This window comes from Aulonocara stuartgranti (genome assembly GCF_965226115.1).
Source record: "Aulonocara stuartgranti genome assembly, chromosome: 9".
Classification (NCBI taxonomy): Eukaryota; Metazoa; Chordata; class Actinopteri; order Cichliformes; family Cichlidae; genus Aulonocara; species Aulonocara stuartgranti.
Window position 1 is genome coordinate 25,446,142 of NC_138960.1, and position 24,889 is coordinate 25,471,030.

Here is a 24,889-nt window from a genome sequence, read left to right on the forward strand (position 1 = left end):
ATGAAACATTGTTCAGTACTAGGAAAATTTGGATTTTTGTATTTTAATATTAAAAATATACCACAGTCCTAAAATATGCCCCAAAACACAACATACTTCATACCGTGTACATTATAACATACCATAATAGACCCATTTCTGTAATATATTCACATATCTATATTATTGCTAATATATATTGTAATATATCTATATCACTAAAGCACTTCTGGATGGATGCAAACTGCATTTCGTTGCCCTGTACCTGTGCATGTGCAATGACAATAAAGTTGAATTCTATTCTAAATTCTAAAACCCATTTTGTAGTGTTTCCACCAATGTTACTATAGCTAACTAAAGTTAAACATTCATTTGGAAAATATTTTCCAAATGAATGTTTCATTTGGAAAATATTTTATTTAGGTGAAATAAAATTTAAAACTAGACTTATAGAATAAACACGGAAACAATATCATGCGTTTTAAAAACTATCTAGGCTTATAGTAAAATATAATCAGGAAATATCATATTTGTCCACAGAGCCAACCTGATGATGTCTACTTGAGCGTCTGGAAAGTGTTTTTTTGTTGTATTATATTATTGTATTATTCAGCACTTCATAAATGTGAAAGTCTGACAATTGCCATCCATGTACTACAAAACCAAGACTTCTTCATTCGTCTTCAACCTAGGCGTTACCGCTGCTCTCTCTCGGTCGTTTTTTCGTTCAGGCAATCTCACGGGCTTCCTGAATCAGCTTCACAAGGCGGAGTTTCGGGGCCATTGCTCTCTCTTTCCGCCGTACCCGCCATCTTGTAGAGACCGGGGGTAAGATGTTCTCTGTTTAAAAGTCGATTTTCATCTATATTATCCCTTCTTACATGCACAGTTTCACTTATATATCCACCGCAGTTGTTCCCTCATGCGCCACGGTGTTGTTAATGGTTGAAAATGCGTCACTGGGAGTAGTTTTCTCCGTTTACAGCCCTCCGGTTCAGTAGCGTGGCTCTCCATGTGGGCCTGCCAGGCAGAGGAGCGTTTAATAGAAGCAGTTTTTTTGCTCCCTCCGAAACCCTTTTATTCCTACTGAAAGACACGAAACACCGATATTTTACATTTTCATTAAAGCGTTTTTCATGACGTGGCTCTAAAATGTTAGTTACCGCTCAGTATAGCGGACTGAATTGTCCCTGCTAGGCTGTGCATTGCCATGTTTCGTGATGCGCTGGCTATGTATAGTAGTTTTGTAGGCTAATGCACCTCTGTTGTTGAAAAGTGAGGGATATTTGGGGTCGTGTATTTTATTTATCGGCTGTTTGTGTAGAAAGAGCTCATTCAGCAGGTTTGTAGTCATGTGACGAATATGAACTTCCACGTGTTTATGTTACAATGTTGAAAACAATGTTTTCTCTAAGTGACAGTCGGTCTAATTTCCCATCATCTGGCGCAGTTAGATGTAAATAAACTCCTTTATTGACTTATATTATTACACACCTGCTAAAATTACGTGTTTACATTAGTAGGCAATGGTCACACTTACGTGTGTCTAATCTAAGTGTTTTCTCTCAGTAATCAGGCATCATGACGAACACCAGAGGCAAGAGGAGGGGGACCAGGTACATGTTCAGCAGGCCATTCCGCAAGCATGGTGAGTCCCAAGTTTGAAGTGCAGGTAAACTGCTCACAAGTGTGTGTATAAAGTCTGTAACGTGTCTTTCCTTCTCTCTCTTTCACAGGCCCAATCCCTCTGTCCACTTACATGCGTATCTACAAGAAGGGAGACATTGTTGACATCAAGGTAAGCAAGATCAAAGCACTACCTGACTGAGACACCCCAGTGATTATGAAGTAAATGTGCTGAGTTCTTTATAAAGTGCTTTGGGAAATGTGCATGTCTTAAAATGTGTTTTAATGACCAAGTGTGCCTAATTCAAATCAGACCTAATTTAAATAAAAGCATCACATGTTGAGCAGCTACTCCCCATGAGAAAGAATTTGACAAGTGGTTTGTAGAAATGCAACTGATAAAACTATTATGATTTTGTTTCAGGGCACAGGAACCGTTCAGAAAGGTATGCCTCATAAATGCTACCACGGCAAGACAGGACGCATCTACAATGTAACCCAACATGCTGTCGGCATCATTGTCAACAAGCAGGTCAAGTAAGTAAGATCCTTTATTTTTGGATGTTTAGATTTGTGCACTTTGAGCTAGCACACACCAGATGACTTAGAACGTCTACAAATAAAAGAATCTAATAACTAATCAGAGAAACTGTTGATCAACTTGGCATGGCCGGGTTAAGTCTTGATTCCAACTATGTGATCATTATTGTCTGCTCTCACTGGTGTGTGTTGGCTCATGCACTTTACCTAGTGAGAGGAAAGATGACCCCATCTTCACTTTGCTACCATGAACCGTTCTGTCCATGGTGGCCATTCATGTGGGGGAAAGCATTTCATCCTTAAGAATCCCAGCATACCTTCCTCTGTGTTGACCTGGGATTTTATGCAGGAGACATTTAGACATTGAAAGACCATTTTCACAACACAATTAAAGGAAACGTTACCATTGCCCAGTTTCTTTTTTTTTTTATAAACTGTTAATTGAAATTGTTCACACTCACAGAGGCAAGATCCTGGCCAAGAGGATTAATGTGCGTATTGAGCACGTGAAGCACTCAAAGAGCAGGGACAGCTTCCTGCAGCGCGTTAAGGAAAATGAGCGCAAGAAGCTGGAGGCCAAGCAGAAGGGCACCTGGGTGGAACTGAAGCGCCAGGTATGAGCCGAGTTTATTGTAACACGTGAATAGAGAATTGTTAAAGCCTGAAATATTCAAAAAGTAAAAAGACCACCCAGATGTGTAATTTGAATATAATTAGATTTATTAAAGGAGTATTTTTGTGCTTCATTGTATTCATTTTCCTGTCTCCTCAGCCTGCTCCTCCTCGTGAGGCTCACTTTGTCACCACTAAGAGAAATGAGCCACAGCTGCTGGAGCCCATCCCATACGAGTTCATGGCGTAAAGTGCTTGATTAAAATAAAAGATATTTGTACACACACTCCTTGCAGTTGTGTCATCTGTTCACACATTTGATCATGTATTTCTGTGTCATGATGAGCCATCACTCAGTGATGATTCTCCTCCTTTGATTGCTCTAAATGAAATAAAGAGAATTTCATTTCACCGGCGAACTGAGAGTGACTGGCACACATGTCACAAGCATTTCACATCTGCACAGCTGTAGCTGACAGGTTTCTACTAGTTTACATTTCCCCTGTGAGTACACAGGAGGGTAAGGACAATATGGGCGTTTACACCCAAATGCAATAGTGAGAATAATCTTAAATATCGTAAACTTGCTTTCTGAAGAAAGCTGTATGTCTGGATTTGTACACTATCTCAGTTAGATCTGTGAAAACCAGACAAACTTCCCCTGTTCTGGATCATGTGTGTCCATATCTTCTCAGTAATGCCAAACAAAAGTAATAAATTACAATTTGTATAAAAAGGGGTGCAGGGTAGCACTGTTGTGTCACCGCAAGAAGGTCCTATGAGCAGGGTTTGACTCCACCATCTGTCCGGGGATTTTCTGTGTGGAGTTTTCATGTTCTCCCCATGTTTGGTGGGTTCTCTCTGGGTATGCTGGTTTTCTCCCACAGTCCAAAGAAATGCACTAGTGGGGTTAGGTTTATTGGTAATTCTAAATTGTCCATATGTGAGTGTAAATGATTGGCTCTGTAACAGGGCAGCAACCTGTAAAGGGTTGCCGCCCCACTTCTTGCTCTGTGGGTAGCTGTTTCCCTGATGAGTGGAAGGGCATTGATAAAAGGGGGAATGACTTTAAATGAGAAAAAGCGATGGCACTGATTATACAACAGAGAAAAGCTCAGTTTTCTGGAGGTTTTTAAGAGCTAAATTTATTGTCATAACGATTGCTCAATTACAGTGTCTGGCAACACCAACACTACGTTAACACTCCAGACCTTTAAAAAAAAAAAGCAACTTTTGGTTTGAAAAGGTGAACTCAGAATGCTGAGCATTTCTGTATAAAAAATGAGCAAATAATGACATTTTCAGCTATCAGTTAATCTATAGTGTTGTTTTTTAAATTATATTTACCACTTATCTAATTATTTATGATATATTATTATTATGTTATTTATCATTCACTGGTTTGTCACTACAGACCCATTCACTCCTGCAAAGCGTGAAAGCAAGCCTCGGTTTCAGAGTCTAAATTGTTGCCACGTGTTTATTAAATGAAACAAAACAGCTTTGAATCTTGCAGTTTAATTTAGTGATACAGAAACAGAATGCATGTATCACTCATTAAATATCATCAAAGGGGAGAAAATGAAGCCCGAGAGTTCCCTGGGAGAATTAAAAAATAAAAATGGTGATTAGGTGTGTGCAAGTTAGATCGAGCAGGCAAATGAAAATGCATATCAGGTCTCAGTCAGGTAGCTGGGTTTCTACTGTTTAGACAGTAGGTGGCAGTGTGCACCAGGGTGTGTGCTGAGCTCAGCCTGAAGGCATCAAGCGTGTGGCTGGACAGATGAACTAAAGTGTGCTGATGTATCATATTTGGTGAATGTGAGAGACTGTCACCAGGGGAAGTATTATCCACGACTTTACCTTAGGTGTACACAGAACATGATTCAACAGTTCCCTCAAACATACTCCAAACATCATGGTTATATGTTATAATTAGGATGTCCCCTGCCTACCTCTGCACTAGGGCATTTTAAGTTTTCATTCATTTATAATTTAGACTTTAGTAATTTTTTTTTGTCTTATTACTCATTTAATAGATAAAATCTGTGGTTTAGAAGCCTTTGAATAGCAATTTAAATTCTTAGCATCTATTAACAAGATGATACTCTAACAATAGTTACTATATTTGTTCCTGTGGGAAGCCAATGAAGTCTTTTTACACAAGTAAAAATGAAATAAAGCAGGATATAACATTTTCAATATTATATTAGATAATACTAGATTCTAAAACACTTGGATGAATCTACAGGGAGTTCATAATTATGATGTTATCTGTTGAATTCATCTCAAATCTAAAGTATTGACCTGTGAGGAAGATTTTTTTTTTTGTATTATTAGATTAATTACTAACAAGCCAAATCAATAAATTTAAACTTCACTTAAAAGATTCAGAATACCATATATTTATGTTTTGCAATATCCGGGCTGGACTTTGGGCCATTACAACATCTTGATTCTTAATTTTCAGCCATTTTATTGTAGATTTGCTGGCGTACCTATGAGTTGCATGAATCGGTCTCGACCCAGCTTTAGCTGCGGGACCGATGGCCTTGATGTGGAACAATAATTCAGAGTCAGGGTAAAACACTGGATTAGGTCCTGTGGGTGGAAGCCCAAAGCATCACCCCTCCACCACCATGCTTGACAGTCGGTATGAGGTGTTTGTGCTGATAAGCTACCAGCATTATGTTATCAGCATTATGGCCAAACATCTCCAATTCGGTCTCATCTGCTCAAAGGACATTGTTCCAGAAGTCTTGTGGCTCCTTCAGAAGCAACTTTGTTGGAAAAGTGCACTTAGATTGTGACAGGACTGCATAAAGTCACATGAAAACTTTTTTCCCCCACATTGTATGTTAAGTTATGTGTTTCATAAAAATAAGGATATTTTAAACAATCATAAAGTTTCACTGTTTGGCAGCTGATATATGACCCCCCACCTGCCCGGCTGAATACAAGAATGTGTACACAGGGTCATGCCTATGTAAGTGTTTGTGTACCTGTGTGTGGACCGCTTGATGTGGGCTGTTTAATCAGTGGAGGCTGAATGGCTGGCTGGTTACGTGACAAATAGGTTATCTCATCCCACCTCAGTGCTCTACCTAATATTTACACAAATTAGGACCAGTTTACAGAGATATCGCCCGCAAGGAGGAATGAGCTCAAGGGACTTAAAAAAAAAATTACTTCTGTAGTTGTATTATCCGAGTTTGTATTTTTTTTAAAAAGAGAAAAAATACTTGTAGAAGAATTTGTAAATAAAGTGTATACTTCTAAAAGGCTCATTTCTGCCTATCCATAACCCTGCAGACCTGAGGTCATGATATTCATGCATGGATGTTATCAGGCCATTGTAATACGTGTCCAACAACCTGAAAAACAAAATGTAATCAGTCAATAAGCAGGCTGGCAGCCAAAGCCTTTGGTATTGATTGGAAAGGTCTGGAATTGACTTGGAGTGTCTAGATAAGAGAAATGGCATCTATGCAGATATCGGCTGAACATTTGAATTAAAAATTAAATATTGGTCCTCTGACAAAGGCCACCCCAGGTTTTTATGAATCAGATTCATGCTTTTGGGTGTTTTTTTATTCTCAGCCAAGGAGATGATGCAAAAGCTGACAGAACAAATTCAATAAGACTTTGTGGTCACTAACCAAAGAGGGATGTCTGTGATTTTTTGGCTGTCCGCTTCTATTTCATTCTGTGATTTTCACCTCACATACAGAGCCTGTGTGTGTGTGCTTGTTCTCACAGACACACGGAGTGTCATGTGTGGCCCTGACTCATAGAAGTTACTGATTGAGGAAACAGAGTGTAAATAGGAGAGAGAAAGCAAGCGAGAGGGAGGAGGGCAGAAAGACGAGGCCTGTGGATAAAAGCCGCGGAGCACTATGAACTCCTTAATCACACATTTGACACACACAGATTGAGTCTGTCAGCTCAGCCAGCAGCTCGGAGCAGCTGTATCGACCCAGGACGTTACATATTAACCACACACACACATACACACACACAAACAGCAGATAGTTGGTCATGGACACAGACAAGAGTTTTATGCGGAGAACTTACATGGCAAGATATGCAGATATGACATTTCACAAGTATCTGCTTTCCCACTTTACCTGAATAACACAGAGTTAGTATTATCTTTGAGATTTATTTGGTTAATCTGCCCAGGGTTTGAAATCTCTCAAAAAAAGTAAAAATGTCCCAATAAGCTCTATTCCCATTGTGATTTATTCTCTGAAAAGTGGTAGCTGTAACTGAAGGGAAGTACTGGAAAAAAATCAAAAGAGAAACAATTGTAATAAACAAAACACACCGTTACTGCTTCAATGGGAATTGAGAGGATAAGTAGCACTTACTAAGTGTGACTGGCTCTAGAAAAACAGATGAAGTTTTACTAGTTTGTTGGTGTGGAGCATTCAGGTGCGTGTCAGTACAATGCCAAGAAAAACATCTGGAATGATTTTGGAAAACAGCTGTTGCTGCCCATCAATCTGGTAGCTGTTATAAGGCCATTTCCAAACAATCTGAAATCCATCGTTCCACTTGTTTTTCAACATTTGCCATGATTTCCAGTCTTCCCAGAAGAGGACAAATGTTAAAGTTCATGACAGCACATTTAGAAAAACACTGAACGAGCATGGCTTGTTTGGAACGGTTGCCAGGAGGGAGCCTCTAATAGCTAAAAGAACATGCTTAACAAGATTAAGTTTGCATAGCCACATCTAAACAAACCACAAAGACTTCTTAAGTGTTTTATACAGACAAGACCAAAGTGGAGATGTTTAACTGTAATGCACAGCACCACATTTGGAGAAAGTCAAACAGCACGTCAGCACGAACACTTCATACCAGCTGTGAGCACAGTGGTGGAGGGGTCATGATTTGAACTTGTTTTGGACCCACATCTGTTTAATAGTTAAAGAATAAAAATAAAAAACTTAAAGCACAATGATCCCAAGCAAAACAGCAAATCTAAAACAGAGTGGCTGAAAAAGAAAAGAATCAAGATGTTTCAATGACCCAGTCAAAGTCCAGACATCAACCTGATTGAAATGCTGTGGCGGGACCTGAAAAAAAAGACAACATTCCACAATGGCGACGTGAGAGACAGGATAAAGTAATACAGAAGAAAAGCCGTGAAGTTGTTGCTGCTAACTGTGATTCTACAAGCTCCTGAGTCACGGGGCACACTTAGTTATTTGTAGCACTGCAGTCTTTTTTTTTTAAAGGGCACCTTTCTGTGTGTTGTTGGCTTTTATTTGGATTCACCCTGATGATTCAGGGTATTTCCTAACAGATTCAGCGATGGGTAGATCCTCCTTGCATGTGCTCTATGCTGCTTCTCAAAAAATAAATAAATCAAAAACAGGTAGCTAAGGAAAAATTAAGGAGTTCTTCCATTTTCATGATTGCGATTGAGTAAATGTACAAAAGATTCATAAGAGAATATTCAACTATATGTGCAGTAGACTGTATTGCCGCTGAAATGTTGATGTTAGGGGTATTTCATGTTCCAGCAGCTTTATTTATTTATTTTTTGTAACTATTTTTTCTACTTATCTGTAACATTTTTAAACTTGCTTAAAAATCTTATGTAAATATGAAAGTTAGCTACAGTTACTTCAACCTTCTGCTTTAGCCCAGAGTTCTGAAATAACTGAGTTAGCTACTTTAGTTGCTGTGCTGTGAGGAGCCCATGTGAAATTCCAGTGAAAACCAACAAAGGATATGTATTTTTGCCATATGGGTGAACTGGCGGTTTTCATTGTGATCTTATTCCCATCTGAGGCCTCATCATTCCTCTTATTCTCCCTGTTCTTGGTTGGAAAAAAAGACCTTCGGAGATTGTGAGACTAATATCTGAGAATGTGATGCAAGTGTGGGTGTGACGGAGTGTTTGGGATAGGCCTGAAGGGCTTACAAAAGCACAAGAAAATCCCACTGCAGGTCAAACATGCAGTATCTGTGGGTGTGATAGGTGGGGTGAGAGTCTGTGTGGTTATCAGAGACAGGTGTAGGCACGGCCATACATGTAGGTATTGGGCCAGCTGTATTGATTCCGTCCCTGACAGCACAGGTGGCGGTGGTGTTGGTAGTCGGGGGAGGAGCCGGAAGAAAAGAGGGGGACATTGATAACAGTGTCAACTGACCCCAGCATGCTTGCCTGAAGCGTGGGAGGGCATTGAGGTAACGCCCAACAGGCTCTCAATAGGCCTTATTCACAAAAATCAGTCAAAGGTTTCACATGAGAGCACGGCATGGGCCCACAGGGCGATCTGTAATGTTTAGACAAGCAGATAATGTCACTGGATTGTCAGTGAATGATTTTTTTTAAAGCCTTAAAATTTGGGCTCAATTTATTTAAGTCTTAAAAATGTGTGAAAGAACACTTTTGTTCTATTGCAACACTGGATTTATAAAATATCAAACATCCTGGGTTTATTAAGTACAGTTTGTTGATATAGTGTCTCTATACTATTTGGATACTGCTGTATAATTTGGTTGGGACTTCCGGTAAAGACTGCTAGCAAAATTTCAGGGCGCTGGCAAGATGAACTTTTGGCCATTTACAATAGAAATGTGCTTAGAAAGGCTCATTCTATTATTAATTGTGTGAACCATCCACTTCACAGTGAGTTTGAGTTGTTGCCTTCCGGCCGCCGTTTTAGAGTACCTCCGAGGAGGACTAAAAGACTCCAGGTCTCTTTTATCCCTACTGCGTATTGTCTCCTTAATGGCAAATAATTGTCCTTGAACTTTCTATCATTATTATTGTTATTATTATTTTATAGTATTGTTCTGTTTATTTTTATCCTCCTGCAGCTAAACTAATTTCCCCTTGTGGGACAATAAAGAAATTGAATTGAATTTAGCAATACTGTATATATATATACATACATACATACACACACACACACACACGACTTAAGTTACATGTTTTTACAAATGCTAACACTTAAAACACCAAAATGAGAAATTCATATGTTAAAAATATTTTTAAAATTAAAGTGTGACTAATTTTATTGAATACATATTTATATACATATGTATATATACATATGTATATATGTACATATATACATATATGTATATGTACATATACATATATACATGTATATATATGTATATATGTATATATATATATATATATGTATATATATGTATATATGTATATATATATATATATATATATATATATATATATATATATATATATATATATATATATATACATATATATATATATACATACATACATATATATATATATATATATATATATATATATACATATATACATATATACATATATACATATACACATGTATATATGTATATGTACATATACATATATACATGTGTATATGTATATATATATACATATGTATATATGTACATATATGTATATGTACATATATATATATACATATATATATATGTACATATATATATATGTATATATATATATATATATATATATATATATATATATATATATATATATATATATATATATATATATATATATATATATATATATATATATATATATATATATATATATATATATATATATATATATATATATGCACTAATGTCTTCTTTTCAAAGGTGATTTGATTTAGTTTCAGGTGTGCTGCTTACAAAGGAGCTCACTGAAGAAATATTTCAGACAACCATAAATCACACCAATCACAGAGCCTTATTGGAGGGTTGATAAGAGTAAGATTAGTGGAGTAAATTCAATGTGTGTGTGTGATTAATGGAGACAGGCAGTCGCCTCTCTCTGGGGCTGTGTGCCACACAGCAGATCAGCTGATAGAGAAACCTACTGCAAGGACTGCGGGTGACATTTTTAAAGCCTGTATCAATCATTGTAGAGGAAAGACTCTTGGACTTTTATAATGTTTGAGTATCATTGGGTCTAAATCATTTTCTTGCATCTTACATGCTAAATTAAGTAACCCGTAAATGTAGGTGAGTACAGAATGCTTAACATTTTATCATTTCTTTGAGGCACGACACCCCCTTTTGCCTCAATTGGTACATTCCAATCATATAAATTAAATACACGAGATGTGGTGGAAGTAGGTCACTCAGTGTCCTGCACCGACGAACAGAAAACAAAAGTTTACTCCTTGGCCACACCTGACATCTCTCATTTAAGATGGGGGAGAGGTTGCAAAGTCAAAAAACTTATGTTTGCTCATTTTTTGATTGTAAAGCTACATTCAGTAAACCGTGGAGGCTTGATGCTCACCTTTGCAAACACACAGGATTGGTAAGTGGCTCAGAAATGCTAGAAGCATGAAACAATAAATAGCTGATGTGAGAATTGAATGCGGCGGATTGAATGGCTGCTAAGTGCTCCCTGGCCTTATGTTAAATCTTAGAAACCATTCTCCTGTGAGAGCTGTGACAAGAGCTTCTGCACCCGCTACCAACTCACCAGACATGAGCTCAGTCACAGTGGGGAAAAGCCACACAAGTAAGCAAGCAGTTTGTGCCTAAATGTCAAGTCATTAGGTTAAAAAAACAAAACAAAAAGGACTTGATTGCTCTGAACAGTTACCTTCTTTGCTCTCCAGGTGTCCGGCTGATGGTTGCTCCGAGGCCTTTGTCAGGAACGCCAGCCTGAAGAACCACATGGCCCGAGTCCATCAGCAACAGGAAAAGAGATTTCAAGTATGGCTAGGCTTATTTTCTTTTAAGTTGTCCTGTGATTTCGTTATATTTGTTGAATTCTGCTGCTTTTTCAGTGTGATCATCAGGGCTGTGAAAAGGAATTTAACAAGAGGAACCAGCTGAAAGCTCATCAGTGTGAGCACCAAGAGAGTCTGCCTTTTCAGTGAGTGGCTGATGCAAGGACTTGTTTTTTTCCATGTATTTGACCATTTCAAATTTAACCTCTTATTTCTTTTCAAGTTGTTCCTTGACTGGATGCACGAGAGAATTTCTCACTCTTAAAAAACTGAAGCATCATGAGAAAATACATGAAGGTAAGTTGGTACCAGAGCAGTGAATTTCTCTTAAAGCGTGTGCTCAAGTCAAACCTTCGTCTTTCTGCGGCAGGCTACCCTTGTGAGACTGAAGGGTGTCCTTTTCAGGGAAAAACTTGGTCAAATTATCTGAAGCACAGAAAAGAACACAAAGGTATAAATGAAACTCTAGGAAGCACTGATGCCATGTGACTCATGCCAGCTGTAAAACGCTAACTACTCCTCTGGTCTCAGACAAGGTGCTGTGTGGACAGTGCAACAAGCTGTTCAGCAACTTCTGGTTCTTGCGCCTGCATGAGCTTCGCGTCCACTCCGGGGAAAAGAGAATGTTTCCGTGCCCCAAAGAAGGTTGTGAGAAAAAGTTCACTCGCCGCTTCAACTTGGAGAGCCATGTTCTGGGAGACCATGAGGGGAAGAAGCCCTTCAGCTGTGCTGTTCCTGGCTGTAACAAGAGCTTTGCCATGAAGGTGAACCTGCACTTCAGTGTATAGAATAAAATGTATAACTTTCAAGCCAGTGTTGTCCAACAATGGTGATGACGTGGTTGACAAACTGAGATTTTTCTCAGACTACATTGTTTTCAGTGATGACCAACTTCCTGTAACCTTCATTATATATGGCAGGGCTTTTTCTTTTTCTTCCCCAATCCAGAAACTAAATTATTTTCTCCTTGCTTTGCTGTTAATTAGGAAAGCCTGTGGCGACATGGAGTGGTGCATGACCCAGCAAAGAAAAAGCTTAAGGTACTATTGACCTTAAAATGGATTTGGGGTGATGGCTTTTCCCCACTTTGTCCTTGAATATGTTACAGCATTGGTTCTTTACTCCTCTTCCAGAAACTGCATCCTAAAAAGAATCTGCCCATGGCACAGCGGGCCGGACCGGCAGCTGCAGCCAATCAAGCGGAGGCCAACGAGCTTGCTGCAAAGCTACACAGCACAACTCTGGAGAATAACAGACCTTGAGGCTGCGTTAAGATCTGGATGTGTTCTTTAATGATGAAACATCACATTTCTGTTTTTGTTTGAATAAAAGCCTCATCAATGCACTTACTGCAGCAATGCTTCTATAGCTGTTGGTGTAATATGCCAAAATGGCTTTCAGCATTCGCTTACAAAGTAGAAAATGACACTGTAGAGTCATGAATCCTTTGCAGGAAGTGTTTATTAAACAAACAGCACACATTCAAACACATGTATAAAACTCCAGCTGCTATTGCAGCTGGTTTATCATGGTGATGAGGCCTAAGGGCAGTTGAGCCCCAAGGGTGCGGCAGGTTTCTAATAAGGCCTGAGGCTCATTCAGCTGGATACAGCACTGGTCTTGCAGAACATCTCGATTAAACTGATTAAGTGTCATTATCCTAGATCACAGCAGATTGCAGACTACTCCTCAAAAATATTTAATCTCTACCTGCATCGATGCATCCACCTGAATATAGCCCTGGATTCTACAACTGCCTGGTGAGGTGACTACAGCACAGATTGCCTGTTAACAGTTGCAGTACTATTCTCCCTGTGGGAGTGAAGACAACATGACCATATGATCACAGCAGTGTGTGTGAGAGTGCAGTCTGTCGCGTGACGTGGCACGATCTGGATCAGTTCCCACCTGGTCAGGACAGGCTTGGGTCCTGCTGGGTCTTCAGTAGTTCTGAATGCGTTTGGTCCTGGATTAAGCCCGATATGGAGCGATGTACAGTAGCACGTACCAGTTCACTTTGGCCAAGGTCGTTCCCAATATAGAACATTCTGGGTGGACTCTATGGAGTGCGCAGCCTGCTCATGATCTGGCCCAGCTATACCAGGCTGCCAGGCCAGGAGACTACAGTAAGCGCCACCCGGCTGCGCTGCTCTTTCAGCATGGGCACCAGGGCCGAGTGGCTCATTCCTGCTGTCGACAGGCCGTTGACTGCCACTATCATGTCACCACACCTGAGATGACAAAGAGAGACATGTTATCATAGGCTTAGAAACAGGACCTGATAGCTTTGGGCTCAAACAGCACTACATACATGAAGACGAGCCTTTTGAGATGACTGTGATCATCAGCGTATTAATTTGCAATTAAAATAATTGCAGGGTACAATTTGAACTCCAACATCTTTAATGGCACTTATGAATTTCCCACAATAAGCTGTGCAGCTGTATTTTAGTAACATGTAACCTTGTGTAACAGAGTGGCTAGGGGAGGTGTTTTTAATAGGTTTTAGAAAACAAAGCTCTGTGGCATACAGATTATACTTATTAGGATTATTTCATTGTTTGCTTTTTTTCTCCCAAAAAGACTTTTTGGCAAAAGGAAAAAAAATATCGCTACCTTTATTCTTCAATCACTGAGGAAAGATTAGCCTTTATTCTGAATATTTTTTTGTAGTACTGACACAAAAAGGGTACAGAGAAAGGAAGGAAAATACTCAGAGAGAAGACATATCTACTGTAACTTTTTAAAACCTACAATAGATGTTATTCGTTTTGATATATGGACAGATGAGCTACAGAACTGAATTATTTTATTGCTTGCTAGCTGCATTATGACAATAGATAAGACAGTTATGCCTCTAAATATTAGCATAAAAAATAAGCGCACACTACAAATGTGGGCCTTTTGAGCCTTTACAATTGTTAAATAAGTTCAGTCAGGACCACTACAATCAAAAGAATAGTTATTTCTGTAGTAATTTATATTTCACAGGGAGATCAGGTATGAAAACACTGATTAGGTCAGACACAATGTGAAAAGGAGGAGCCAGGGTGGTGATGGGTTGCAAAGTGGACAGCAGTTGTGCAACAACTTTGGGCAGGCTAAAGCAGCTTAAACAGTGCCCTATCTGAGATTTACCAATTGGATGAAAGGTATCAGATGAGCCACTGTCCAATTTAGGCTGGCACAGAGCTCAGCTGATCTGCCAGGATTTCAGCAGAGCTTGAACTAACCCTTTGCTCTGTACTTGCTGAAGCCTCAAAAGCCTCAAGCAGACAGCCTGGATTATAATGATCATTATACACATATTTCTTCTTAAAGCCTGAAGTAAAAATCACACAAAGTTATTTATTTATTCCCCTCCCCCCTGTTTTTGTAAGCCACAGATTATCATATAAAGCACAACTGATCACTCACTTGAGGCGGCCGTCATAGTATGCGGGTGTGCCGAGGACGATGGTCTTGATAAAGAACGCCTGGTTGCCATGGCTTTCCTCATATCCCCCGACGATGCTAAATCCCCAGCTGCCAGGATGGCTCCTGCGCAGAACAATCTCATGGCTACTGTGCAGGTAGCTGCAAGGAGAGGGTGGAGAGCAGAGTGAAGGAGGGCTGGACAGACAGATGGACAGACAGATAGATTGATTATGATCCCACGAACAGATTCAGGACGCTCATGTTGATATTTTTAATACATAGTAAAAAATGGGAAAATGTGACAAATAACCAACCAATCAGCACAAAGCCCACAAATCAGAAAGTTAATATATAATTAGTTAAGATAAAAACAAGAAAAACATGACATTTAATGAAGATACAAGCTTTTCTTTCTTGTATAATGTCCTGTTTGAAGCTGCTGACAACACCACCATATCACAAAACACAATCACACATCCAGAACTATATTGTATTTCCTCTGTGTGCTCACCTGGGCAGGCCCAGCCACATGACCCACGAGGGGGACCAGTTGGCATCAAAGTCACTGTCGTGAGTGTGAGGCAGCAGCTCATCATGGTCCTGCTCTTCCACCATGCTGACCTCGAGCACTCGCAGCTGGACCGAGGGCGACGCAGCGCTGGCCTTCAAGGTGCCCACGGCCTCACTGTGGCTCAGGTAGGTCAAATCCTGCCCGTTGATGCTCAGCAGCACATCACCTGAGAGAGGAAGCGAGAAGATGCAGTGGTTTTCTGATGTGATGTTTGGGTTGTGGCTCAATCGGTCCAGAGGAAGCGTTCACCTCTTTTGATTCGCCCATCCCTCGACAAGCAGCCGTGCGGTTGGACGCTCGTCACAAAGATCGGCAGCTCCCCGCTCTTGCTGCCCCGCCCTCCTGCAACAGTCATGCCCAGAGACTCGTGTGGTTCCTTCTTCACAGTGATGTGTTTCTCCTTACAGGTCACACACTGGGACAGGTCCTGGGAGCAATCGAAACACAGGCTTGATTTCAATACGGCAAAAAAAAAAAAAAAAGTATACTCTTTTTATTGTATTACTTTTAAACCTCAGTTTAGATTTTGATCTCATAAAATCTAATTTTATAACGAAGTAAAGGTGAAACAAAAAGGGCAAGTCATGTCCTCACTCTGTGGGTGCTGGTGCGGGACAGGTGTATGGCCACAGGACTCGGGGTAGAGCTGTGGTTAGGCAGGAAGTGATCAAGGCAGTAAAGGTCTCTGGTGGAGCTTGATTTTGGCGGCGGCGGTGGAGTTGGTTTGCTGGGTCGGCCAATCAGCAGGTGGACTCGTTCTCCACTGGCCTGAAAGGGCAGAATCTGTGCTTTAGAGACAAATCTGAAGTAGCAAAATTATTTTTCAGCCCCTGTCTGTAAAACCAAAAGGGAAATCCAGGATTGTAGACCCAAATGAACAAACTGCACCTGTATGATCTGAGCAGCTTGCTCTGGGGTGCCGTGTCGCAAGTCCTGTTCATTGACTGCCAGCACGCGGTCGTTACTCCGCAGTCTGCCATCCTTGGCAGCCAGGCCTCCCTCCAGGAGATCTAACACAAACACCCCTGACTCATCCGTTCGCCGTACCAGCTTGATTCCAAGCTGCTCTGTGGAGTCTCGCTTATGCAGGGTGATTCTCAGAGTGGCTGGGCTGGGTGGGGTGACTTCGGGAGTGGAGCAGGGGGCATGGGGGACTGCTGGGGTGGAGGAGGAAGAGGAGGGAGGTGCCCGGGAGGCACAGCGACGCTCCCGGAGTACAGTCAGCTGCAGGGTGGTGCAGGGGCGGGCCAGGGTGGAGCGAGCAAAACTGTGTGGCACGTTACTGATGTCCACATTGTTCACCTTGGAGTGGAGAGGAATGGAAAATAAAAACTAGATGAGCAAGCTAGCTTTGAAACATGACCAGATTCTTAGCTATCTGACGCATTTAAGTCGCACACTCATTTTCTTTTAGCTCTGTTTTGGTCAACACCAAAAACAACTGAGAAAGAAATACAGCATTTATAGCTTCCCCTGTCTGAAAGGTAACTGTCTGCTCTCGAGCTTTCTCAGGGAAATGGACTGTAAATAGAACCGTGAAACCACAACAGTGTGCCAAAGGGTGCTAACATCTACAGATCTTGAATATTAGTGAACTGCTCACTAAGGGTGATCCCTTTCAACTACAAGTACTCATCTGATTACCATTAACAGAAGACTATTGATTAGAGGAGCTTTTAATAGTAGACCAAAAATAGAAAGTTGACTAAGACGAAAGTAAATGTGGTGCTGAGAGAAAACAACTGGCTAATTTCTAAGTGAAGCTCTAAACTATCCAAAAATATATACATAGATCTTTTTCCCCAAAACACAATGTCGAAACTGATAGTCAGGATAATTTAGAAATGTTGCAGTCACACAGCATATCCAGAACAATGTGCCCTACTCCACTGTTTACAATATTCTCAGCGCTGCACTATCTGCAGCACATCTCCCACAGACTCCTAATAAAATGTTTATTAAGCTCTTGTCTTCAACAAATCTTCCAAACACTCTCTGAAAACACTGAAAATTTACACCTGAAACTGATCTCTCACCTGGAGTATCTGATCCCCGGCCAGCAGCCTCCCGTCCCTTGCAATGACCCCGTCTCGGTAAACTTCCTGAATCACGATGTTGATGAGAGGCGTCTCATTTCCACCAACAATGCTGATTCCCAGCTCTACATATGGGTTTGCACGGTGGACCTCTATGGCAGTTATCTCTCCTTCAGGAAGGGAGGGGAGCTTCACACAGCCTAGAGGAGACACCAGTGACATTATCAAAAAAAAGCTTCACTTAAGAAAGTAATTTCCACATCTTTCCAACCTTTAGTACAAAGCTGACTGGATGTGATTATCCATTTTTTGTATAAGACTACAGCTCGCAAGGAAGTAAGGTATTTCATTATCCAAGGTCCCTTTGAGAAGATCCTCAGTGAAAGGAACAGATGATGTCATACCCTCCTCAGCAGACAGAGGCGGGGATTCAGGGCAGTCCCAGCCAGAGGAGGTGGAGCTAACGGAGCGCAGGAGATGGATACAGGGATTACTGAGGGGCCGCTTCACCCTGGGGACCACACACTCCAACCCTACTACACCTACAGGCAGAAGGACACGAAGAGATGGATGACAGCTATATTATTAACTTTACTGACAATCCAAGGCCGATAGATCAACTTACTGTCTTCTTCGGTGCTTTCCTCAAAGGCTGGGTTGTCAAGGCCGGCATCATCTGTCCACACAGGCCCATTACCGCAGCTGTTATTGGGTCCAGAGGGCGGTGACGGCGTGCGGTCCCTCAGGTCTGTCTGTGGTGTATGCGGTGACCTGGGAGGGCTGGTCACCATTGCTCGCTCATCCCCGCTCTCGCATCGTGGACCGTCCCCATTTGTCTGCTGACTCTGCATCCCTGGACACCTTTCATCAAGCAACAGGTGTCAGCGTATCACCCCATCCGACATGTAAAGAAAACCAAGCTCAGTTAATTTGATGCGGTGCTCGCTCACAAGCGAAGAAAACTTGAGAGATTTGTTTTCTTACACTGCTGAAGTTTACAATGACTTTAGTTAACAGGTTCTTTCTAAAATTCCAAAATTAAATCAGTGAAGCACAAGTGAAGCTCCAGAAACATGCTGACACTTTGAATAGTGCAATAGTGAGGTTTTTTTTTAACCCTAACTACTATGCAAATTCATATTTAAGGTTTTTGATTTTAAAAATTTGTTAGAAGGTTGAATAAACACTAAAAATTTAAATTTTCTGGCGATTTTGTCCTGGTTCAGGCTTTACAAGGATAAAATCCCAGGAAAGAGAAGCAAAAAAAGAAAAAGTCTGTTTTTGTGGTTGTGATTTTCAGTTGTAAATTAGCCTTGACCCTTCAAACTGGCTTGAATTAATAACATCATCTAATTTTTCAAGCAACATGAAGATCTTAAAGCTCTGGGAAGAATGGGAATTCTATGCTAGGAAGCACTTCAAAGCCATAAAACAGCGAAAAAAGACGTCTTTCCCAAATTCCCAAAGGCAAAGGCTAGCAAGTACTCACATCTGAGAAGCTGAAAACAGAGAAAACTGCTGATTTGTTGTATGAATAGCTCTGAGATCACATAATGAGCTACAAGTTAATTATAAAATGTTTCCTTAAAAAAGAAACACAGGACGACGTGTCCCTTCTTCGCCTACAAAAATAGAAACACTTCACTTAGAAACAATTTAAAAATAAACGCACAACGACTCCCTCAAAGGGTCAGTATGGTGTCAGCCTTAATTTCCTTTATTACTGTAAGTGGTAGCTTAGAGGTGACAGGTGTTTAATCCCTTGTGACACAGAGTAATTTTGTTTTCTTTAATGAATTTCCTTCCTTGTCTAATCTTTCGTTTTTGCAAAGAACAAATAATTTTGACAGGAAAACTGGTAAATGCTAAAAACAAAGACTTCTGCTCACATAGATGTAGTCATTTGGTTCCTTTGTTTTTTTCCCAGGGACAGTGAAAGTTCATTCCTCACACGTACACGGGCAACAAAATGAAGCAGCCCACCGTAATCATCGTGGAACACCGTGTCCTCCTCTTTGAATCTAATGTCTGATCCCTAATCTTCAACAAAAACAATGTTGACTTTTAAAGTCACACAAACACAACGGCAGGCTGTTGGCTGCTATCTTAAACCGAAGTCTGCAGGGGAGCGGTGAGTTCGCATGAGGCCGAGATTTAAGCTTTGCTAAAGAATGTCGCGTTAGTCCTCGTGGTGACCTTGTGTGATCTGTTAGACCATCTTTCCTTATCTTGTCAACACAACCTTACGCGTGTATTCTTTCCTGAGGTAAGACCAGGATGCAGATACTTTTAAGAATAAATGTTTAAAGGGGATACACTCAAGAGATTTTGCCCTTACAGCCTCACTAGAAGACGACAACTGGTGTTGTTACGCAACATTTGACCATTTACCGTTATCTTGTTGACTTTCGGCTTCACCGGCTGGCACTTTGCTACACAGCGTTTCTTTAAAAGGGATTCTTTTATAGAAAAACAGCTGACTCAGAAAAGCTTTTAAAGGACTGTAAGTGATAGTCTGTTACCCTGATCTTGTTAAGGAAAATCTCCTCAACTTAATCGAGGTGTTAGGAGGACAGTGAAAAACCAGTCAACAAACCAACGTCAAAATTCAACTAGAAAGGAGTCTGCTTAAAGATCAAGAGCACTGGTTTTAATGCCTTAACCAGGCACAAACACATCATCACATACTGCACGAATTACATCCTTGAAGCAGCAATGACAGCCTGACACCGATGCATGCACACGTAATCGTGCACTTCAGTGCAAGACATGGCAACAGAGGAAGCAGGACAGAGAGAGTAAGAGGCAAAGCAAACCGAGATACAGACTGAAATAACAAAAACAGTGGAAACCAGCGAGTAAATAATGTCTTTTTGTCATTCTGAGTCACGCTGACCTCACACCCCACTGCGTTCGACTCACCACAGGCCGGGGTTGCCCTTGGCTGTCTCACAGAAGAAGTGGTTGAAAAGATCTCTGGTGTTGAAGTTGCTCAGCATGGTTGCAGAATGAGAACACGAAGGCTCCTGGTCAGCCAACCCATGACTGTCGAAAGGGAATCACTAATCCCCCGTCACATGACCTACAGCCCAATAATCCCTGCAGGGTCTCACAGCACCTGGTCCAAACGGGCCAAAAGCCAAAGCGTGTGCACGGGATGGGGGAGACCTTTAAGGTTAAGAATGGTGGGTAAGTCTATGTGATGCGGACTCTGATTTGTGATATCTCCACTGGTTCAACTGAAAAACAAGCCAATCACAAGGACGGATTGGCCCTGAATGCTGCTTGTGGTTATTACTAAAGGATGTTCAACCGATCGCCTGGTGGCTTTGTTAGCTGAGAAGCTAAGCTCATGAAATCCTGACTGCATGCACGGTGTCATAATGATCTCATGCATTCATCTGTCTGCATAAAAGCTTTATTACCTGTGTTTAAGGTGCGCCTCCAGGTCACAGCGAGGCATGCTGAGGGAGCAGACAGGGGTCAAAGGGCAGGACACAGACAGCTTGTCCAGCAGCTTGTGCACCAGGATGCTGGACCTGCGGCATGCCTGCAGCTGCAGCCGGGTCCTGTCCAGAGGGCAGAAGTCCCTCTCCTGGAGGAAGCTACGCAGGCAGCGGGCGCAGAAGGTGTGTCCGCATGGCGTATCGAGAGGCTGCACCAGCGGTTGCAGGCAGATGTGGCACACCAGATCGTCGTCCACTTCCAGACGGTAGTTGTAAAGGTGGTTTTCCCAGCTGCGGTGGATCTGGCCACACTCGGGACACAGAGCCTCCAGAGCTGGCTCCACGGACCCAGCCAGACCCACCTCGGAGCCCGGGCTGCCCATGTCTTCTCCTTCAACGCAATTCAGCTTTGGCACGACTGAGTCCAGCTGGGATGCAGAGCGGTTGGGAAGGGGCGCACACACTCCTATCCCATAAGCTTCAGAGGCTGAACAGGTGGCGGAGAGGACAAATGCCCCCCAGTGGCTGATGGCACATCACCCTGTGGGTCAGAGGCCAAAACAAGAGAGTTAAACAGCTGTTTCAGAAAAAAAAACAAGACAACAAGTGTTGGGCATTTATTCATGTGGCAAATACTTTGTGCACGTGTGCCCACGTGTTTGCATGAGACTGAGGATGACACCGCGTGTGTGTGCACGTTTATGTCACTGCTGAGATTATGTATTGCTGCTTCTGTCCACTAATCTGGCAGTATAATCTCTCTTTTGCTCTCGCCTGCTCCAATCTTCCAATTCCACAGAGAGGGAATTATCTGGGATTGAGGCAGAAAGAGGGCACAGATCAGAGAAAGTGAGCTTGGGAAAGCAACAGAAAAGGAAAGTGATGCCGACAAGATACGGAAGGGAGTGTAGACAGGTGGAAGAAGAAAAAGAAGAAGAGATCAATGGGATGTGAAAACAGGTACAAGGGAAGAATAAGAATATGGAATGGAAGAGAGGATGAAAGGAAGGGGGGCGAAGCCAAGGAAAACGCTTGATATTTTTGGTTCAGGCTGGGTACAGTAGATGAACTCAGTCTCCTCTACAACGGAAAGAGAACACGCCCAAAGCAAAGTCTTGAAATATAGCACTCCAGCGAGCAGAGCGTGTCCCCAGAGCTAATGCACCACAGTGTGCGCTGATCATTTCCACAGCGCTTCACATCCAAAGCCCCTCAGACCCCCTCGGCCCTTCTATTAGCCCAGCCTCCAAGGGGCCAGATGCTATCAGCCGACAGCAGAGGGCGTGCCTCTACGCTCAGCGGGCCAGCCAAGATACAGTGACTACCTGCCTCTGTTCCAGCGAGGGTCTGCTCCTGTCTCCATGACGACCTGGATCCCGTTCTGCTCAGTGGGGCTTGACATTCAGAGTGTAGCCAGAGAAGGATGCAGAGGAGCCACACAACAGATGCACTCCTCTCAGCAGGATGCTCTGCTCCTCCTCGGTACAGCCTGAAAGCTTGTCAGACAGCGCAGACGATGATGATGAGAGTCCCCTTGAGTCGTTTTTTTTTCTGCTCTTTTCATCTCGTCTGGGTCTTTTTTTTTTTCCTTGTGACAACCTGTCCCTCCTGTCTCCTTGGCCACCCCACCGGTAGTTACTTATTTCAGCCTCCTTTAAGTACGTGCTCCTCTTGTCTGCGTGTGACTGGCTGCTTCTGTCTCTATCCCGCAGCTGGACATGAATTAATCATGAGGACACAAGGCTTCTCTGTTTCTATAACAAAGCTGTGACATCACCACATCACACACACACACAAACAAACACACATATAAACACACATATACGCGTAGACATGCGAGCGTAAGTCTACACAACCAAAAGCAAACACGCACGTCGAGCACAAGGGCGTTTTTAGGTACCTGTGAATGGTCTTTATCAATAAGTAAAGTCTTCGTGTTTTCACTGTGACGGCACTTCAGAGCAGTGAAAAGCACTTAAATGTGTTTTAAACAGAGCTGTTGCAACGGATTCCTTTATACAAGCAATATGAAGACTGGCAAATGCTTGTAGAATATCTCTTTTAATCCCACCACACAGTGTGTGTGTACATGTGTGTATGAGAGTCCAAGGCCGGGCTGTTATTGTCATTGCACTGCTTTCCATTTCAGTAAATAACACTCTTGTCTCTCTGGTTATTGTTCGAAATGACAATCTAATCTTACAGGACACGACAGTCCAGTGTGCAGGAATTACATTTTCAAAGAAGATGAAATGATGTTTTAGGCCACAGATTTAAAATCTCAGGTCCTCTCGGCTTAGCCTACATTTTCATAAAACCCCATCTCTCTTATCTTAAAAAAAAGGCTCTGGTAGCCACTTGCAGGAACAGGCCTGCTGCTGCTGCTGTTCTGCAAGGTCTGTTGCAATAGGCTGCCTTTTTTTCTTAAACCACCCCCCTCCACACCACCCAGACACACAAAGATAACAAAAAAATGACACTGATTTAATTTACATGTACAATAATTTTTTTCTGGCATAGACCTGATCTACCTTGGGAGCGCTCCCACTGCAGTGTCATGATCAAATACGCAAGCCCGACACACTTACATATATCAGAATTTTTTTTTAATCATTGCCCCCCATCTGTCTGACTCCATCCCACCCTCCCCACAAGCGGAAAAACCTGGGACCGATGAGGCGACAGCAGCATAGAAAGCAAAGCCAGCCACACACTGACACCGCTCGCGCAGGCAGATGTGATGTGACGTTACCTTTTCCGGCGGCTCCTCCGCGCCGTGCACTCCGGCCCCAAAAAGGGGGGTGATTATTAGCCGCGGGACCTCAATCACGCATCCACCGCAACGGACCGTTCCGCAAAACCCGCACGAAAACGCCCCCGTGCCTTTGGCAGCGCTGACCCCGCCCACTGCTGTCCGTCAAAACCGAGTGGGCGGGGCATACGGTTGTCAATCCAGAGGAGAGCTAGGGGTTGGCTTTAAGACCGCCTTTTCGTAAATACATAATTAAAAAACAAATAGACAAATAAATAAATAAGAAAACAAAATGTGTTTAAATATATTTATGTATAAAAGAAATTCTAATAAGTCAGCAAACACATCAAAATAAATAGATAACTGTATACATTTGTAACGCAGACAAACATAGGTAAATCGATACACGAATAAACACATATAACTATATATATATATATATATATATATATATATATATATATATATATATATATATATATATAACTAATATATATATATATATATATATATATATATATATATATATGCAAGATTTATAAGTAACTACATATACATAAATAAATAAATAAATAAATAAATAAATACATGGAACAAACATAAAAACGTAAATAAATAAAAGTATTCATACTGTAAGTTATTCTTTTTGAAGATTACTGGTTACATTGTAGACTACTGTTATAAAGGCTTAAAGGGGGCGTGAGATTAAAACTTATTAACATGACTTAGTTTTATTTTAAATAATAAGTGAAACTTAATATTACAGCTTTCAGTTTTGGATAAATGCCGCTTTTAAAGATGACAGTGTCTCCCTTTCTCAACAAGTTTTGAGAGATGTTAATAGTTAATTAGCACAAAAAAAACCCCCTTTCCCATGACGTATAACATTCACCAAGCAGTGCAATGAAATAAAGAAACCTCACCAGAATTTAGGTCGGTTGATGGTCAGAAATAATGACGACAAAAACACTGCCAACTTCTTAAGTTAAGCTAATATTTTTGATGCACACAGCAGCTTTATACCAGTTTACCGTAAAATGGGGAATTAAAAATAACCACTACGGCATCGCTTTCGTTTTCCTAAACGGGTACATTTTGTTAACTGTGTGATAAAATGAGCCCATACTGAAATATCATGATTTCTTTTTTTTTTATTATAACGATTTAGTCGGTTACTGACCAAGAAAGTTATT

The 24,889-nt window shown here is 41.4% G+C and overlaps 3 protein-coding genes across 6 annotated transcripts; 2 read left to right on the forward strand and 1 right to left on the reverse strand.

Annotated features, from left to right (window-relative positions):
- Positions 1-692: 692 nt before the first annotated feature.
- On the forward strand, positions 693-3,043 carry rpl21 (ribosomal protein L21). The gene is made up of 6 exons (XM_082547696.1): positions 693-807; positions 1,549-1,627; positions 1,716-1,777; positions 2,030-2,142; positions 2,609-2,759; positions 2,918-3,043. Exons 2-6 carry the CDS (start codon positions 1,561-1,563, stop codon positions 3,005-3,007), a joined length of 483 nt encoding a protein of 160 aa, XP_082403822.1. The 5' UTR covers positions 693-807; positions 1,549-1,560; the 3' UTR covers positions 3,008-3,043.
- A 7,792-nt stretch (positions 3,044-10,835) lies between these two features.
- Positions 10,836-12,820, forward strand: gtf3ab (general transcription factor IIIA, b). Its single transcript, XM_082545627.1, has 9 exons — positions 10,836-11,053; positions 11,166-11,260; positions 11,361-11,457; positions 11,532-11,620; positions 11,698-11,771; positions 11,845-11,925; positions 12,006-12,238; positions 12,461-12,514; positions 12,608-12,820. The coding sequence occupies exons 1-9, from the start codon at positions 10,940-10,942 to the stop codon at positions 12,734-12,736; spliced, it is 966 nt and encodes a 321-aa protein (XP_082401753.1). The 5' UTR covers positions 10,836-10,939; the 3' UTR covers positions 12,737-12,820.
- A 97-nt stretch (positions 12,821-12,917) lies between these two features.
- Positions 12,918-24,710, reverse strand: lnx2a (ligand of numb-protein X 2a). 4 transcript variants are annotated; one of them, XM_082545623.1, is made up of 13 exons: positions 24,620-24,710; positions 23,697-23,930; positions 22,274-22,709; positions 20,924-21,485; positions 18,124-18,359; positions 17,903-18,040; positions 17,499-17,698; positions 16,351-16,764; positions 16,057-16,230; positions 15,712-15,889; positions 15,403-15,628; positions 14,892-15,086; positions 12,918-13,705 (listed from the first exon to the last, which is right to left on the reverse strand). In XM_082545623.1, the coding sequence occupies exons 4-13, from the start codon at positions 21,325-21,327 to the stop codon at positions 13,570-13,572; spliced, it is 2,301 nt and encodes a 766-aa protein (XP_082401749.1). In that variant the 5' UTR covers positions 21,328-21,485; positions 22,274-22,709; positions 23,697-23,930; positions 24,620-24,710; the 3' UTR covers positions 12,918-13,569. The 4 variants fall into 4 exon arrangements, with proteins under 4 accessions (XP_082401749.1, XP_082401750.1, XP_082401751.1 ...); XM_082545624.1 differs by lacking the exon at positions 22,274-22,709 and having other exon boundaries at positions 14,892-15,050; XM_082545625.1 differs by lacking the exons at positions 20,924-21,485; positions 22,274-22,709; positions 23,697-23,930; positions 24,620-24,710 and adding an exon at positions 20,421-20,645.
- Between the last annotated feature and the right edge of the window lie 179 nt (positions 24,711-24,889).